The sequence below is a fragment of the Glycine max genome, chromosome 6 (assembly GCF_000004515.6).
Source record: "Glycine max cultivar Williams 82 chromosome 6, Glycine_max_v4.0, whole genome shotgun sequence".
In the NCBI taxonomy this organism is placed as follows: Eukaryota; Viridiplantae; Streptophyta; class Magnoliopsida; order Fabales; family Fabaceae; genus Glycine; species Glycine max.
In genome coordinates this window covers 13,795,468-13,809,558 of record NC_038242.2, presented here as the reverse complement: position 1 = coordinate 13,809,558, position 14,091 = coordinate 13,795,468, and the positions used below count along the sequence as shown (strand labels likewise).

General features: G+C 34.1%; 2 protein-coding genes across 5 annotated transcripts; both read left to right on the top strand.

The window, feature by feature from the left end:
* The first annotated feature begins 589 nt into the window (after positions 1-589).
* LOC100807756 (probable serine/threonine-protein kinase At1g54610) lies at positions 590-5,094 on the top strand. The gene is made up of 7 exons (XM_003526887.5): positions 590-1,324; positions 1,450-1,734; positions 2,440-2,757; positions 3,369-3,596; positions 3,674-3,774; positions 3,869-3,989; positions 4,548-5,094. Exons 1-7 carry the CDS (start codon positions 1,022-1,024, stop codon positions 4,869-4,871), a joined length of 1,680 nt encoding a protein of 559 aa, XP_003526935.1. The 5' UTR covers positions 590-1,021; the 3' UTR covers positions 4,872-5,094.
* A 1,668-nt stretch (positions 5,095-6,762) lies between these two features.
* On the top strand, positions 6,763-12,880 carry LOC102661628 (protein FAM214B). Of its 4 annotated transcripts, none has more exons than XM_006581785.4 (7): positions 6,763-7,144; positions 7,607-9,022; positions 9,125-9,376; positions 10,239-10,319; positions 11,293-11,482; positions 11,581-11,783; positions 12,660-12,880. In XM_006581785.4, the coding sequence occupies exons 2-7, from the start codon at positions 8,270-8,272 to the stop codon at positions 12,714-12,716; spliced, it is 1,536 nt and encodes a 511-aa protein (XP_006581848.1). In that variant the 5' UTR covers positions 6,763-7,144; positions 7,607-8,269; the 3' UTR covers positions 12,717-12,880. The 4 variants fall into 4 exon arrangements, with proteins under 4 accessions (XP_006581848.1, XP_006581847.1, XP_014631994.1 ...); XM_006581784.4 differs by having other exon boundaries at positions 6,763-7,175; XM_041016552.1 differs by lacking the exon at positions 6,763-7,144 and having other exon boundaries at positions 8,520-8,654; positions 8,740-9,022.
* The last annotated feature ends 1,211 nt before the right edge of the window (positions 12,881-14,091 follow it).

Sequence of the window (14,091 nt, the reverse complement as noted above, 5' to 3'; positions counted from 1 at the left end):
ACTGCAGTAGTAAAAGTTTTGAATGATGTCCTCTCTCTCTCTCTGTTTCGTGCAATGAATGCAAAGGCACAATTTATTACGTTCGGCACGGTGGGTGGAAGTAACTTCATTTGTCAGAATATTTGACAATTTGTTTAGTTTTCAAGCTGGAAATTGAATTCAAACCATTATCACTTGTTAATTAGTAAAGATCGATTTAGTTAATAAAAATTATATTCATATTTCATAAAAATACGACTTTAAATTTTGTAATTAATATGAAAATTTTATTATTGAATAATTTATAAGTATTAAATGAGTCCTTAAGATATATTCTGAGCTTTCATACCCAATTCACTTTGATGTAAAAAATCATTAACTCTGTCGTCCATTGGTTGAAGGCCATTAAATCATTGCACCCAAATTCTGAAAGAATTTATATGAATTCAAACATGGCAATAACTTGGTCCCAACCATAAAGTCAAATAATGAGAATTACAAAAAAGAAAATAAAAAGAGCTGTTTCTTTTCCACGAAAGTGAAAGGCAAAAAATTTCTTCCCCTTTTACTTTTATGGCACCACACCACACACACACCTTGACCTTTTAGGTCCCCAAAATCCGTGACGTCAGCACACGCTGTGTCGTTTTGGACTTTCTTCCTTCCACAGCCACCATTTAACTGACAACACCAGCTCAGACTTTCAGACGCAGTGGCATTTCCGTTATTTTCATATCCACGCGCTGTGTCGTTTATTCAACTTTGCATGCGTTGCACGCAATCAAACCCCTTCCCCCTGCACCCTATTCACTACTCCTTCATTCATTCATCACATTCTCACAACTCAACGCAACGTACTCTGTCGTTTACTCTTCTTCTTCTTCTTCTCTGTTTTTTTTTCCGTTTTCGTTCTTCCGAGAAACCACCGTCGCTCGCCGCCGATCACGACGGAGATTTCCCCAGTTTAGTTTTTGTTTGTTTTTCCGATTCCATGTATTTTCCGTGCTCTGCCGCCGCCGCCGTAAGCCGCCTCACGTGACCAATGGGTTGCGTGCTCGGGACGCCGGCCGGTGCCGGACATCAGCGCCGCCGCCGCCGCCGTAGCGAGAAGCCCGACGGAGCAGCCGACGAAGCTAATAATGCAGTTAGGGTTCGAGAAAAGGAGAGGAACCGGCACACCGGCGATTTTCCGGGGACTCTTCCGGCGGCAGAGCGCCGGAAACCTAGACTCGATCCGTGCGCCGTCACGCAACAGGGATGGCCTTCGTGGCTGATGGCCGTCGCCGGCGAAGCCATCGGAGACTGGACTCCTCGTCGCGCCAACACCTTCGAGAAGCTCGCTAAGGTTCTTAAAAAAAAACCTTTTTTTTTATTTTAGTTTTATTATAAAATTAAAAAAAAGAAAAGAAAATGGATCTATTTTTAGTAACTGTTATGTTGTGTGTTGTTGATGATGATGATGTTGTTCAGATTGGGCAAGGGACGTATAGTAATGTGTATAAGGCAAGGGACCTTGTGACGGGGAAGATAGTGGCATTGAAGAAAGTGAGATTTGATAATTTGGAGCCAGAGAGTGTGAAGTTCATGGCAAGAGAGATACTTGTTTTGAGGAGGCTTGATCACCCCAATGTTGTGAAGCTTGAGGGTTTGGTTACTTCTAGAATGTCGTGTAGTCTCTATTTGGTGTTTGAGTATATGGAGCATGATCTTGCAGGGCTTGCTGCTGGTCAAGGTGTCAAGTTCACTGAACCTCAGGTACCACAATTTTAAGCTGCTGTCTGCCACTGGTTATATGTGTTTTTGCTTTTTGCATGTGCTTAATTGGGTTTTGCAACCTTGGGTGTTGTGGATTTTGATTTGGGTTTTGTTTCAGGACATGGTATTTTTTTTTTTTTTGCCTTGCTATGGCTAAGTAAAAATTGTTTCTTCATAGAGTGTATGCTTTTGATCTTTGCTCAGAGTTTTCTAGGGGATGTTGGGTCCCATGCACAACTTTAAAAATTCTTTGATGTCCTGAGCTTCTCGCATGGTGTTTTGAAAATTCCTTTATCGTGTCTCTCTATGAAGTAAGGTTATTGCTTAATTTGGAATATTTTTGCTTTCCATTCTGATGGAAAGAAATCTTACTTTTAGGAAATAAGTCTACCTTCATGTTTCGACAAATATTAATATTCTGTGCATGTTGAGAAGTCTAATAGATTATTTGGTTATTATGAAGACATTATAATTTTTATTTCTAGTCTATGTCTAGTTTAAATGGAAAACAGAGTTTGCATGTTACATGTTAGGTGGATTTACAGTTACATATACTTGCATGTAGTGTTTGATGGAGTTGTATGTAGCAGTGTTACTTTTTAAATTATTGACAGGCTAGGAGGAAGATAGAGTTATTCAAATTACAAAGTAAAAGGAAAACTCATACTGAAAGGCTGATTTGTCTCTCAGTATATTCTTTGACAGGTTAAATGCTTTATGAAGCAATTACTCTCTGGTCTTGAGCATTGTCACAGCCGGGGGGTGTTGCACCGTGATATCAAGGGCTCCAATCTGCTTATTGACAATGAAGGAATCCTTAAAATTGCAGATTTTGGACTGGCAACTTTTTATGATCCTAAGATAAAACAGGCAATGACAAGCAGAGTTGTGACCCTTTGGTATCGTCCCCCTGAGCTGCTTCTAGGGGCTACAGTTTATGGTGTTGGTATTGATCTTTGGAGTGCTGGTTGCATTTTGGCAGAGCTGCTTGCTGGAAAGCCAATAATGCCTGGCCGAACAGAGGTATTGCTCTTCATCGTGTTTGTTTGTGCTGTTGTCTATACTTGTATATTTGGATACTTGTTGTGATGCTTCTAATCTGTTCACAAATATTATAAGTACCAGTAGTAGTTTGCTTGTAATTCATCTTGCTCCTTACCCAGAGTCACTTTTAAGGATCTGTATACAGGCAGCATCCTTTTACCGGCCATTTTCATTGGAAAGTTCTCTTAGACACCAACCATAGTTTGGTAAATAGGAGCTTGTGTTGGACTGTGTCACCAAATTTAAGTTTGTTGATGACACTAACCTATCATCTTGATGGACCATATATATATTATCAACTAGAATACAAAAACCATATTAAAGACAAAGACAGATAAAAAAGAAAAAACAGAAAATGAGAATCATTTAGTTTAGAGTGCAGAGTAATTAGTTTAGGTATCCTTTCTGTGTGAATACTGTACCCTTTGTGGCATTTACGTTATAGTACCATCTGTTTTGCAGTTAATTGAACCTTTTTCACATTCACTATATGTATCTTTATCTGCATTCCAATATCCCTTTTTTTCCTTTTAAAATTAGTATTATTTTCAGGATGATACATGACTAACTTTTGGGTTGCTTGGGACCAGGTTGAACAACTGCACAAAATATTTAAGTTGTGCGGCTCTCCATCTGAGGAATACTGGAGGAAGTATAGATTGCCAAATGCTACTATCTTTAAGCCACAGCAGCCATATAAACGTTGCATCTTAGAAACATACAAGGATTTTCCTCCATCTTCACTACCTCTAATTGAAACCCTTCTTGCAATAGATCCTGATGATCGTTGCACTGCCTCAGCAGCACTAAATAGTGAAGTGAGTAATCACTTTGTATTAAGTATTAACCTTGTATTTGAGATGTAACATATTTCATATCTTTATTCTGTCTGCAGTTCTTTACCACAGAGCCCTATGCTTGTGAACCATCAAGTTTGCCAAAGTATCCTCCCAGCAAAGAATTGGATGTAAAACTGAGAGATGAGGAAGCAAGAAGGTCCTCTAGTTCTCTTCTCGTGTTTGACAATAACTTCTGGACTGATTTTGCTTTTTGTCCGGTTTCTCATTGATGCTTTTCATTTCATCCTCAGGCAAAAGGCTTTAAATGGGAAAGCTAGTGCAGTTGATGGTGCCAAAAAAGTCAGAGTACGTGAGCGTGGCAGGGCTGTTCCGGCCCCTGAAGCCAATGCAGAGATCCAAACAAACTTAGATGTAATTCAGATATGTACTTGTTTGTGTCTGTCATCCTCTTGGCCTCACTTGGTTTTGCTGTTGGTTTTAATTTCCTATTCCTTCAAAACCCAACTAACAATTGACATTGATCGATTAAAAAAAGTACACTTCATGAATAATTGAATATCTTAGGTACTCTATACACTTGGACTAACATACACTTTCATGACTATTTTAATTTTTAGGTCCGAGTTTCCTTGATTTTTATTCTACATACTCAAGCTGATATAAATTTTCATGAAACCTTGTCATTTGCACGATTAGCTATATTTATAAATAAATTGTAATGCTGTTGGAACTTGAGTGTTGAGTCCTAGATTCTTTAGCATTTTTTTTTTTACTTTGGATTCTCTGATCATGTCTACCCTGACATTTAAAATATGGTTTTCATGATAATATTTTTTATTCCTTGGGGACATGGAACTTTGTGAAACTTTTGTTTGATATGATGATCTCATGGTGAATTGAGCTTTTCATTTAGTGTCTTATTATGTGCTGCCTTGAGAAACATTACATGTGTTCCTCACTGAATTTCAGAGGTGGAGAGTTGTGACCCATGCAAATGCAAAAAGCAAGAGTGAGAAATTTCCACCTCCTCATCAAGATGGAGCTGTTGGATACCCACAAGATGCATCAAATAAAGGACCTGTTTCATTTGGCGCCCCTGACACTTCCTTTTCTTCAGGGATATTTAATTCGAAACCTTCTGGAACGGTTAGGAATCATGGTGCTGCAGGGCTTCACAGAGGGAGGAAAACTAAGAAAGATGAGTCCCAGATGGCGTCATCATGGAAATTCATGCGTCCATTCAAGCCATCAACAGTTGGACTTTCCATGGATTTATTATTTAGGAGCAAATAATCAATCAGTTTCTTTTGATTTTGGCATCCTAGAATGAGGATAGTGATGATTTAGGCCTTGATACATCTTTTTTGCATTTCGAAATGGTTTTCATTTATTTTTTTTCGTGTCAGTTCCTATTTTTTGTATTTCATTTGGCATAAAGTTGTTGTATAATCTACAACGGGGATCCTTACATTTGTATATTTAGAGGATTAAATTCTCTGCTGTACAGTTTCTGGGAGGACTTAGTTCTTAAGGACCTTGGAAATGTTTTAATTTAGCTAGTAAATTATTTTTTAAAAAAAGTACTGTCACGTCTAATGTTGTAATATACTATCTCCGTCTCCAAGTATAAAAACTTTTTAACTAATTTACATGAAGTAAGAAAGTTGGTTTATTAAATGTTTTGATTGGATTACGAGTGAAATAAAGAAAAAAAAGGGAATAAATATGAACGATAGAAATGAAAGAAAAATAAAACGAAAAAAATGTTTTTTTTGGATACAAACAAATAGGAAAGGAAAGAAGTGGAGAAATTCTCTCTACTTGTTTAGATAAGTAATTAAAAAAAGTCAATCAAAATAAATAATTATACAAAAGTATTTTTTTATTCTAATTTTTTTCTTAACATAAAATTATTTCTTATTTCTTTTTTATATTACTTCCATCAATCTTTTTTTAAGATTTAATTAACAAATTCATCAAAATTAATAAAATTAGTTAATTTAGTTAATAGTATTAAATTAGTCCTAAACTCATGTTTTTTTCAAATATTTTCATTAGTTTTTAAGTATTTTAATCTTTCTCGTTATTAGTATTTTTATTGCTTTAACTTTTATTAGCTATACATGTGAATAGTTAAAGTAAAGTTTTTAAAATACTCTTTTTACACACGATAAAGTTAAACTCTAAGAGTCTAAGACATTAATATATTTTACATTTATTTACTGAACTAAGAAAATTAATGCAAGAGATTTTTTTTTTAAAAAATTGGTTCTTATAAAAAAGATACGAGGGAGCATTCCATTTTTTAAAAACGAAACAAAAATATAAAAAAAAAGAAACAATTTCCATCTCATTTCATTTTAATCTGTTAGAATGTTGATGTAATTTATAAAAATGAAGAAATAAATTTTTCAAAATTCTTTGAATATAGGAATGGATACCATCTACCTTTTATCAAATATACACGTGGAGGTTATTAATAGCTTCGAGGAAAATCAATAGCAATTGAAGCGTGACAAGAAAATGAAAGGGACAACCAAATATCAATTGGACTGCAATCATTCAATGGTATACAATTCAATTAATCGAGATGAACATGTTCTATAATAATAAGCAAATGTTAATAGGTGTTTTTGGGATATGGATCAAGTAAAAAGAAAAATATTTTTATTAAAATATATAAAATTATATTATTTATGACTTTTTACACTCTTTTATAATTTTCATAATTTTTTAACTAATACCTCAATGACATTACTTAATATGATACATTTTTTTTATATAATTTTCATCCGAAACAATAATTAATTTTTTGTTAGAGATTATAAACACAAACAAACAAAATAAATATATTTTCTATTTAATATAATTTATTTCATACTTAATAACCAACTAAATTCAAATCCTATACCCCCAATTAAGTGACACAAGCTACTAACAATTTGTGTGAATTGTTGTTGGTGATTAGTAAGACCCATAATAATAAGCAAATGGATAAAGTTGGTTTTCAACGGAAATGAACAAGCAAATGGATAATGTTCGTTTCCAACCGAAATACGTAAGGAAAGTTGATAATGAGAAACAGTACTTTAATCACTTTAATCGAAGGATGTGGGTTGGTAAGAAGGTACATTATGGTCCTAAAAATATAAAGAGATGCTCTTGCATTTGTTGACATGGTTTGACACATGTCACGGGCAGAGAAAGAAAGAAAAGAGAACCGCAACTTGACTTCAATACCCGACTTGTTTGTGGTTTCCCTTTTGCTGCAAGTTGTGGCTTTCAAAAGTACAGCCAGAAAAATTCTGGCTAAGCCATGCATGCCCCACAAATTGAATCCATATCGTATAGTCGTCCACCAATGCTTACCCCCCCAAACCCGTGTTTTATGTGATACACGGTAGTTTTGAGCAACAACAACCACAAGGAATTTCTTGGACATATGAGGCCTTTTAACGTTGTGGGGTTTGCAAAAGTTTTTTCCTTTGATTGGTATTGTTGGTGAATTGTGGTAAAAAGATTGAATTTTGAGCTTTCGTATGGATTGAACGGAACCACATGTTGTGGTGCGTGTTTTCCCCATGACTCGGTGTTTTGGTACTTTAAGCTCTTTGTCTGAGTATGGATTAGAGAAAGATAGGAGGGTGTTGCATTTGGGTATTCCATGTTTTGCTTGTGTGGTTTTAAGGATGAATACAATGATGTGCATCACATTATTTTTTAATCTAGATTATGTAAATAACACTTGTGGACTAATGATTTTCCCCCCTTGCTATTGGATTGGTTGTTTGGGTTTATAGCCAAACGGGGAATTGTTAGGGGTTTCTTAGAGGGTGTGTTGAATTAAAATTCCTTCTTTAGTTTATGGTTCAACTTAGCAATTGAAGACTGAAAAAAAAAATTGTAAGAACTGTGATAATGTGAGGACTAATTGTTGAAGGTTACTGATTTTCTATGTAATTAGTATAGTTATGTGTTTACATTGTATTATCTGAAAGAAATTATCAATAATTTCTTCATTTCTGCAGGAGAGTACCACTAGTCTGATGATGCCGTAAAGTCCGATTATTAAGATTTTTACTTTTCATTGGAGGAATCAATTTATTTATGACTTCTGGGCTGTGTGTGGTTTTGAGATTACAATTGAAACATGAATTTATCGCTGAAAGATAGTAATTGAAGAAGTGATTCTTTTTGGGAAATTCGGAAGAACCCTGCCCGAAAAATAAAAATGGGGTTGCCACAGGTGGCTTCGGCTGCGCTCTGAGGAAGTGGCAGCGTCACTAGGCACATTCATGCAAACTGCACCTAGAATGGTCAGCATAGGCAACTATGAGGTGAACTTGTTAGCTAGAGAAGACATAGGTAATTGCATGCACATAGTTGTGCTTAAATCTGAAAAAAAAATATTCTAGAGCTTTCAAAAGAATCGCATATTTCAAGTATGTGTAGAGATAGTAAGTTGAAAATTAACCCCATGGAACAAATTAGCAAGTTGTCTGTCAATTCAGAGAAAACTAGGCAGACACCTGTTTCTAGGACTGTAGGTTTTCAAATTAGAACATCAACTGTGGCGTGTTAATGGTTTCGGAGGAAATGGATATTCATCAACCGTCTTTAATGTCATCAGTGATGCAACTGAAGCTTCTGAGTCACAAGTTAGAAAACAGTTATTGTCACCTTTGAATGGGATGCTGCTTGCGGATCATTTTAAAGGTGATCCACTAGACATTGGTGCTGGTATTTATCAAAGTCGTTCAAAGGCTGGTGATCATAATTCTAATGCTTTACATGAGTATAAGAAGGATCATATTGGAAACAACAATAAGATTCATTCAATGATCTGGACTACATCTTGTTTTCAGGAATTTACAAATTCATCCTGTAATGACAATACTATAAACCATATTGTATCTAGTCATCACCAACGTGCAGAGCCATGGTCTATTAAGCATTTTAAATCATCTCCAGTACGTAATGCTTCTGAAGAAACAACTAAAACAAGGTCCCAAACAGCTGCATTGTCTATACCACAAAAAAATGTGTCATCACCTACCTTCCCTTTGTCTCCTCTGGGTAAAAAATCTTCTAAAAATGAAAATTTGGGAGAATGCAGAAATATTGATGTTATCTTGGACAATGACAATTTTACTTTTAATAGTGTGGAACAGTCACTTGATAGAACTTGTCAAGGCATTTCATCAGCACAGGAGATACCAAGTACATCACAGCTCAATTTGAACAATATGCAGCAAAAGTCTGACCTGTTTACTCCTGACAACATGATTAATATGAAAGAGTATTGGACTCATTCTGGTAGCTTTCCTCCTTGGGATGCCAAGTTACGTGGAACTATGAGTAGACTGCCAATTAGAAGGTCCTTGGTTGGTTCATTTGAAGAATCTTTGTTATCTGGTCGCTTACTATCTGGGAAAGTTAGTCAGGTTGGAATTATTCTCATATACAGGCATCCTACATTATGCACTAGTTTCCTGATGACCTTTCTGTTATTTTACTCGTGTAATTGTCGTGGCTTCTATTTGCAGAAAATTGAAGGCTTTCTTGCATTCCTGAATGTAACTGGCGGCAATTTCTCACCTCAATCACAGAAAATACCATTTGCAGTAACCAGCGTGGATGGAGACAAGTATTTACTTTATTATTCATCAATTAATCTTTCAGGAAAGCTATTATCAGGCAAGTCTAGAGTTGCTAAATTTCAGAGAACCCTTAGCATGGATGAATCTCGATCTGAAAAGCCCCATATACGTGTACCTATGAAAGGACGTATTCAACTGGTAATTCACTATAAGACCTCCAAAGTTGTTAAATTGAGAAGTGAGAACATAATTTCCCCCCTCCTTTCTATAAATGCATTTACATGTATGTTACGAGAAAATGGTTATGCAAAGTGTTGAAGATTTGATGCATAGCTTAATGCTATGAATGCTGTATTGTTTATTCAATTCAATCTTTTTAAGCTGTTACAAAACATGACAAGTTAGCATTATACCACTTCCCACTTAGATTTTTGAAGGTAAACGAGATTTCTGATTTGGATTTTAAAAGAAGTGACTAATTAACACATGGTGTGTAGAGGAAAGGGTGCTGGCAGTAGTTCCTGGTCTGTCACTAGTGCCCCACAAACCTTGGATTAATGTTAAATTTATTCACATTTGATACATGATAAATTTGAAAACTTTGTTGCAAACTATATACATCAAGAAACAATCAACATGTAATAAAAAAAATTATTGTTCCTGCTATCATCAATTATTTTTGAATGAAACTGACTTTACCGGTGCCACCTTGGTCTGGTTCTGGATGCATGATTAATTGCCAAGTGTTCATTACCCATCTGGCCATCTCAATTCACTGCATAAATACTAATAGCCAAACTAACTTGTTACCCTCAGCAATCTGGTTTTATACTGGAACTTACTCGTGATTGCTATAGCTAGGATCATAATAACCTGAGGATGATATTTATGCTAGTAGATCAATAATTTTTGGTCTTTGTTTAACATGAGTTTCATAGCCATGGTGCTGTTGGAAACAACTGGATGTCTACTTTCACAATTATATGGGTTCACACGTGGAATTCTACATTGTTGTATGAATTTGTGTGTGACAGTGACAAACTGACTGACCTAAATGCAGGTTCTCACCAATCCAGAGAGGACACCTATCCATACCTTCTTTTGCAATTATGATTTGAGTGACATGCCAGCTGGTACCAAGGTAGGATTGGGTAAATATATCACATTCAAAGTTCTGTCATCATGCAACCATCGATTTGCATGTCATATAATTCTCATGCCTTTTTATTTTAGTATTGGTTCATGAGTCATGACATGGTATCCAAGTCTCTGATCAAATGGTCTACAGTTATATCCTTTCCTCATCCATTCTTCTGATTAAAATGAATTTTAGCACAAGATAAGACGGTTGTGCATGCTTCAAGTTTAAGCCCAAATGACTCTTCATAAGAGATTATGTTAAGTTTTGGGGAGAGTTGGTTCATGACAGTGTTAATTGAAAATTTTAAGCTGAACAATTTTAAAAATATGCATTATATATTTAGCTTCGAATATAGATGTAAGAGACAAAATGTATAATCTTGTCTTCATATATCATTCGCATCTTAAAAATACTTTTATATGGAAACCGAGATGTAAGTGATAGAATATACAATTGGAGCAAATTAAGTAATAGTGAACCTAAAATCATAATGAAAACAGAGATGTAAATGATAGGATACAATCCGAGTTTTAAGGAGTATAATCGCCAATTGGAGCAACTTGCTGTAACTATACTTGCATTATACCTCGGCCTCAATATTAAAGGCCTATGCTTGTGTGATCTCTGTTCGAACAGCTGTTAATTAAGGATTGCTTTGATGTATAATAGAATATAATTGCATAATTTTTGTGAGTGTGTCAATAGAGATGAGCAAGTTCTTATAAGGACTATAAGATTTAGTAAATTAAATTGTACCTGACCTTATCGTACCTTGCATGGTCAGTCTGCAAAACCTTTTGGGCATAGCACTGAAGCCTGCTTTTGTTAAATTAATTTGAAACTGTATGACTGTATGTTTTATTTAAATATGAATAATATGCGCTTTATTTCTTCACCTTTCTATACACTGTTTTATACAATTTTTTTTACCAATTCCTGTTTAATGAGCTTTGCTTGTTTTCCTCTAAAGTAGACGATCTTGCGGCAAAAGGTCACTTTAACTGCGTCTAGATCAATGTCTATGACGGGTAACGAAAGCCAAGCAGATTCTGACATCAAAGCTGATGCCAAGTCGTCGTTGATCTCAGTCACACGCCACCGAGATAAAGATCTTCTCACCACAAAATGTGGAGAGTTTGATAGTCTGACATGTTCAAAGGCTGGTAAGGAAGAAAACTTTAGTTTAATCACATGCCTGGTTGATGAAGACAAATTTTTACATGGTTCTTCCAAGGTCATTGACAATGCTATATTAACACAGGCATTTTGCTTTATGCTCTTCACCTTCGCTTCATGTGCCCCTTTCCTAAGAGACGTTCAAGGTCTGTTCATAAGTGCAAATCTGGCCCTGTCTCTGCTGAAGTGAGAAATATTGTGGACGTTGAACATGAAAGAAGCTTCTACTTGTATGATGATATGAGGGTAGTGTTTCCTCAACGTCATTCAGATTCTGATGAGGGAAAGGTATGCAAATATATTTGTGAAGTGATTTTAATGCATTCATGCTCTAATAGCTGGGGAAATATGTGGCTCATGGTACATGTCATGTCCTTAGAAATCGCTCTTGGGTAACAATGAGCATAGTTACTGAAATGACATTGAGGGAAAAAAAATGTTGGTCATTATTTTACACAAGTTGACTTGACCAAAAAATCCATCTGGTCATTCCTAATTTCCTATTAATAAGAACTTGAAATGACATCGTTTTTCCTATAATGAAAGAAAAAAAAATCAAAGCTCAAAACCTAAAAGACGAGCAAGTAATTAAAAGACATAAGAAAAGGTGCAAACTTCATATTTATTCGATGAATGAAGGCCTAAATTTCACACAAATTTGACTTTTTCAGTATATTGTAAACTTTTAATTGAACCTCTGGTCTTGTATTAAAAACCTTGGTTATTTAATTATGTATTGAGTTTGTGTTATAATCTTTAAAAACTATGTATGTGTGTGGTTCAACTAGTGATTCATTCATTGAATCACTAGCTTAATACCTTAACTGAGTCAATGATTGGATGGTGTTTTATAACTATCATGAGAATGTGCAAATCTTAATAAGTAGTTAAATATTTGCTTCAATCTTGCAATTTATTTTGCTTTATGTGTTTCTGTCTATCAGGACTACGCAAAGCACTGATAGTGTGGTATCTTCAGTAATGAATGTTCATTTAAACAGTCTTGAGCTAAATGATGTTAATCTTCTTGAGGAACATTGCACTTTTATGTTAATATGATTTCAAATCTCGTTCTTGAAGCATCAGTTATGGAATAAAAAATTGTCACTTTCTGGTTCCCTATTACTCATTCTTGTCTTTTTTAATAATTATATCATGTGGCAGTTACATGTGGAATATCATTACCCTTCAAATCCAAAATATTTCGACATCAGCTGCTGAATGCCGCCGTCTCCCAGTGATTTTTGTATATATAGTTGTAAATGTTGTACGTATACAATTCATTTCCTTCAATTTTGCCATGTAACTAATAATTTGTAAAATTGGATTGTAGATGTTCATATTTGATTCATAGTACTTGCTTTGACCCTTAACGAGGGTGCTTATGCTCTCCTACTACTGTCCATCAAATTTTTTAATTTTTAAATAATTTTCAAATCCGTATGTTCTCATACGGATCATCAATCGGTATGTTTAAATTTTTTAAAAATTATTTTTTTACAAATTTTTTATTCATTTAATTTATTTACAAATTTTGATAATTAAATAAATTTGATATTTAATCGAATGATGTATTTAGATATTTTTTATAGCAACTGATAATTAAATAAATTTGATATTTTTTTACATATGTAAATATTTATTAAACCTATGACTTTTATTTATAATTTATATATGTAAACAAATTAATTATAAGATAAAAAATAATCATCACAAAATTTATTATGTAAATTTACATGTACATTAAATATAAATTAAAAAATTTAGTGCTATATATAACGACATTATTTGTTTGTAACATAATGTGTCTATTAACTCAGTTAGTTTGAGTGTTTTATTAATAATGCAAGAGACACAAGTTCAATTCATGTTGGACCATTAATTTTAAATTAAATCGAATATAAATAATGTTTTAATTTTTTTTATTTTATCTAAATCACAAGTATTTTTTTTTTACTGAAAACAATTATGTTCAAATCACATAGAATTATTGTAGGCCACAAAATTCTCCTTCCAAGTATTTAACACATTTACATATCTAAGATTTGTACCAAAGATATCAACAATCTTATATCATTTGATTTAAGCGCGTTGTTTAATGTTTTAGTTTGAGTAAACACTTAAGTTATTCCATACTAAAATTGCATGGATAGTACACTTTACTATCTAAAATTTTGAGTTCAATATCTAGACATTTTCATTATAAAAGAAATTACACTATCTTGGTATAGTTTTTTAAGATAGTTATTATCTAAATTAATCAACTTATCATATAACAACTTATAATTAAATGTTAGTGTAACACATTTTTACACTATGTGTTTTTACACCGATCACATAGGAAGAGTATATAGAAAGTTAACAACAATAAAAGCCTTATACCAAGAATGATTGATTCAAGTGGCTGGAACTTAAACTCCTTAAGCAATTAGTCAGGGGTTTGAATCCTGCCTGGTGTGTATGAAAAAATCATTGATGGGAGGAGATAGTCCACCTATTGATTAAATACCAAAGCTTGATAGATGTTTATCATGAGACCCATCTTAAATTCTTATTAACAACTTCCTCTAATGTATTTTTGGTTTTCCTCTCCCCT

Coding starts and splice junctions, on each gene's coding strand:
- LOC100807756 (XM_003526887.5), top strand. CDS start 1,022: ATGGGTTGCGTGCTCGGGACGCCGGCCGGTGCCGGACATCAGCGCCGC. Junction 1,735..2,439: donor TCAAGTTCACTGAACCTCAG/GTACCACAATTT, acceptor ATTCTTTGACAG/GTTAAATGCTTTATGAAGCA. Junction 2,758..3,368: donor TAATGCCTGGCCGAACAGAG/GTATTGCTCTTC, acceptor GCTTGGGACCAG/GTTGAACAACTGCACAAAAT.
- LOC102661628 (XM_006581785.4), top strand. CDS start 8,270: ATGCTGCTTGCGGATCATTTTAAAGGTGATCCACTAGACATTGGTGCT. Junction 9,023..9,124: donor TATCTGGGAAAGTTAGTCAG/GTTGGAATTATT, acceptor TTCTATTTGCAG/AAAATTGAAGGCTTTCTTGC. Junction 10,320..11,292: donor ACATGCCAGCTGGTACCAAG/GTAGGATTGGGT, acceptor CCTCTAAAGTAG/ACGATCTTGCGGCAAAAGGT.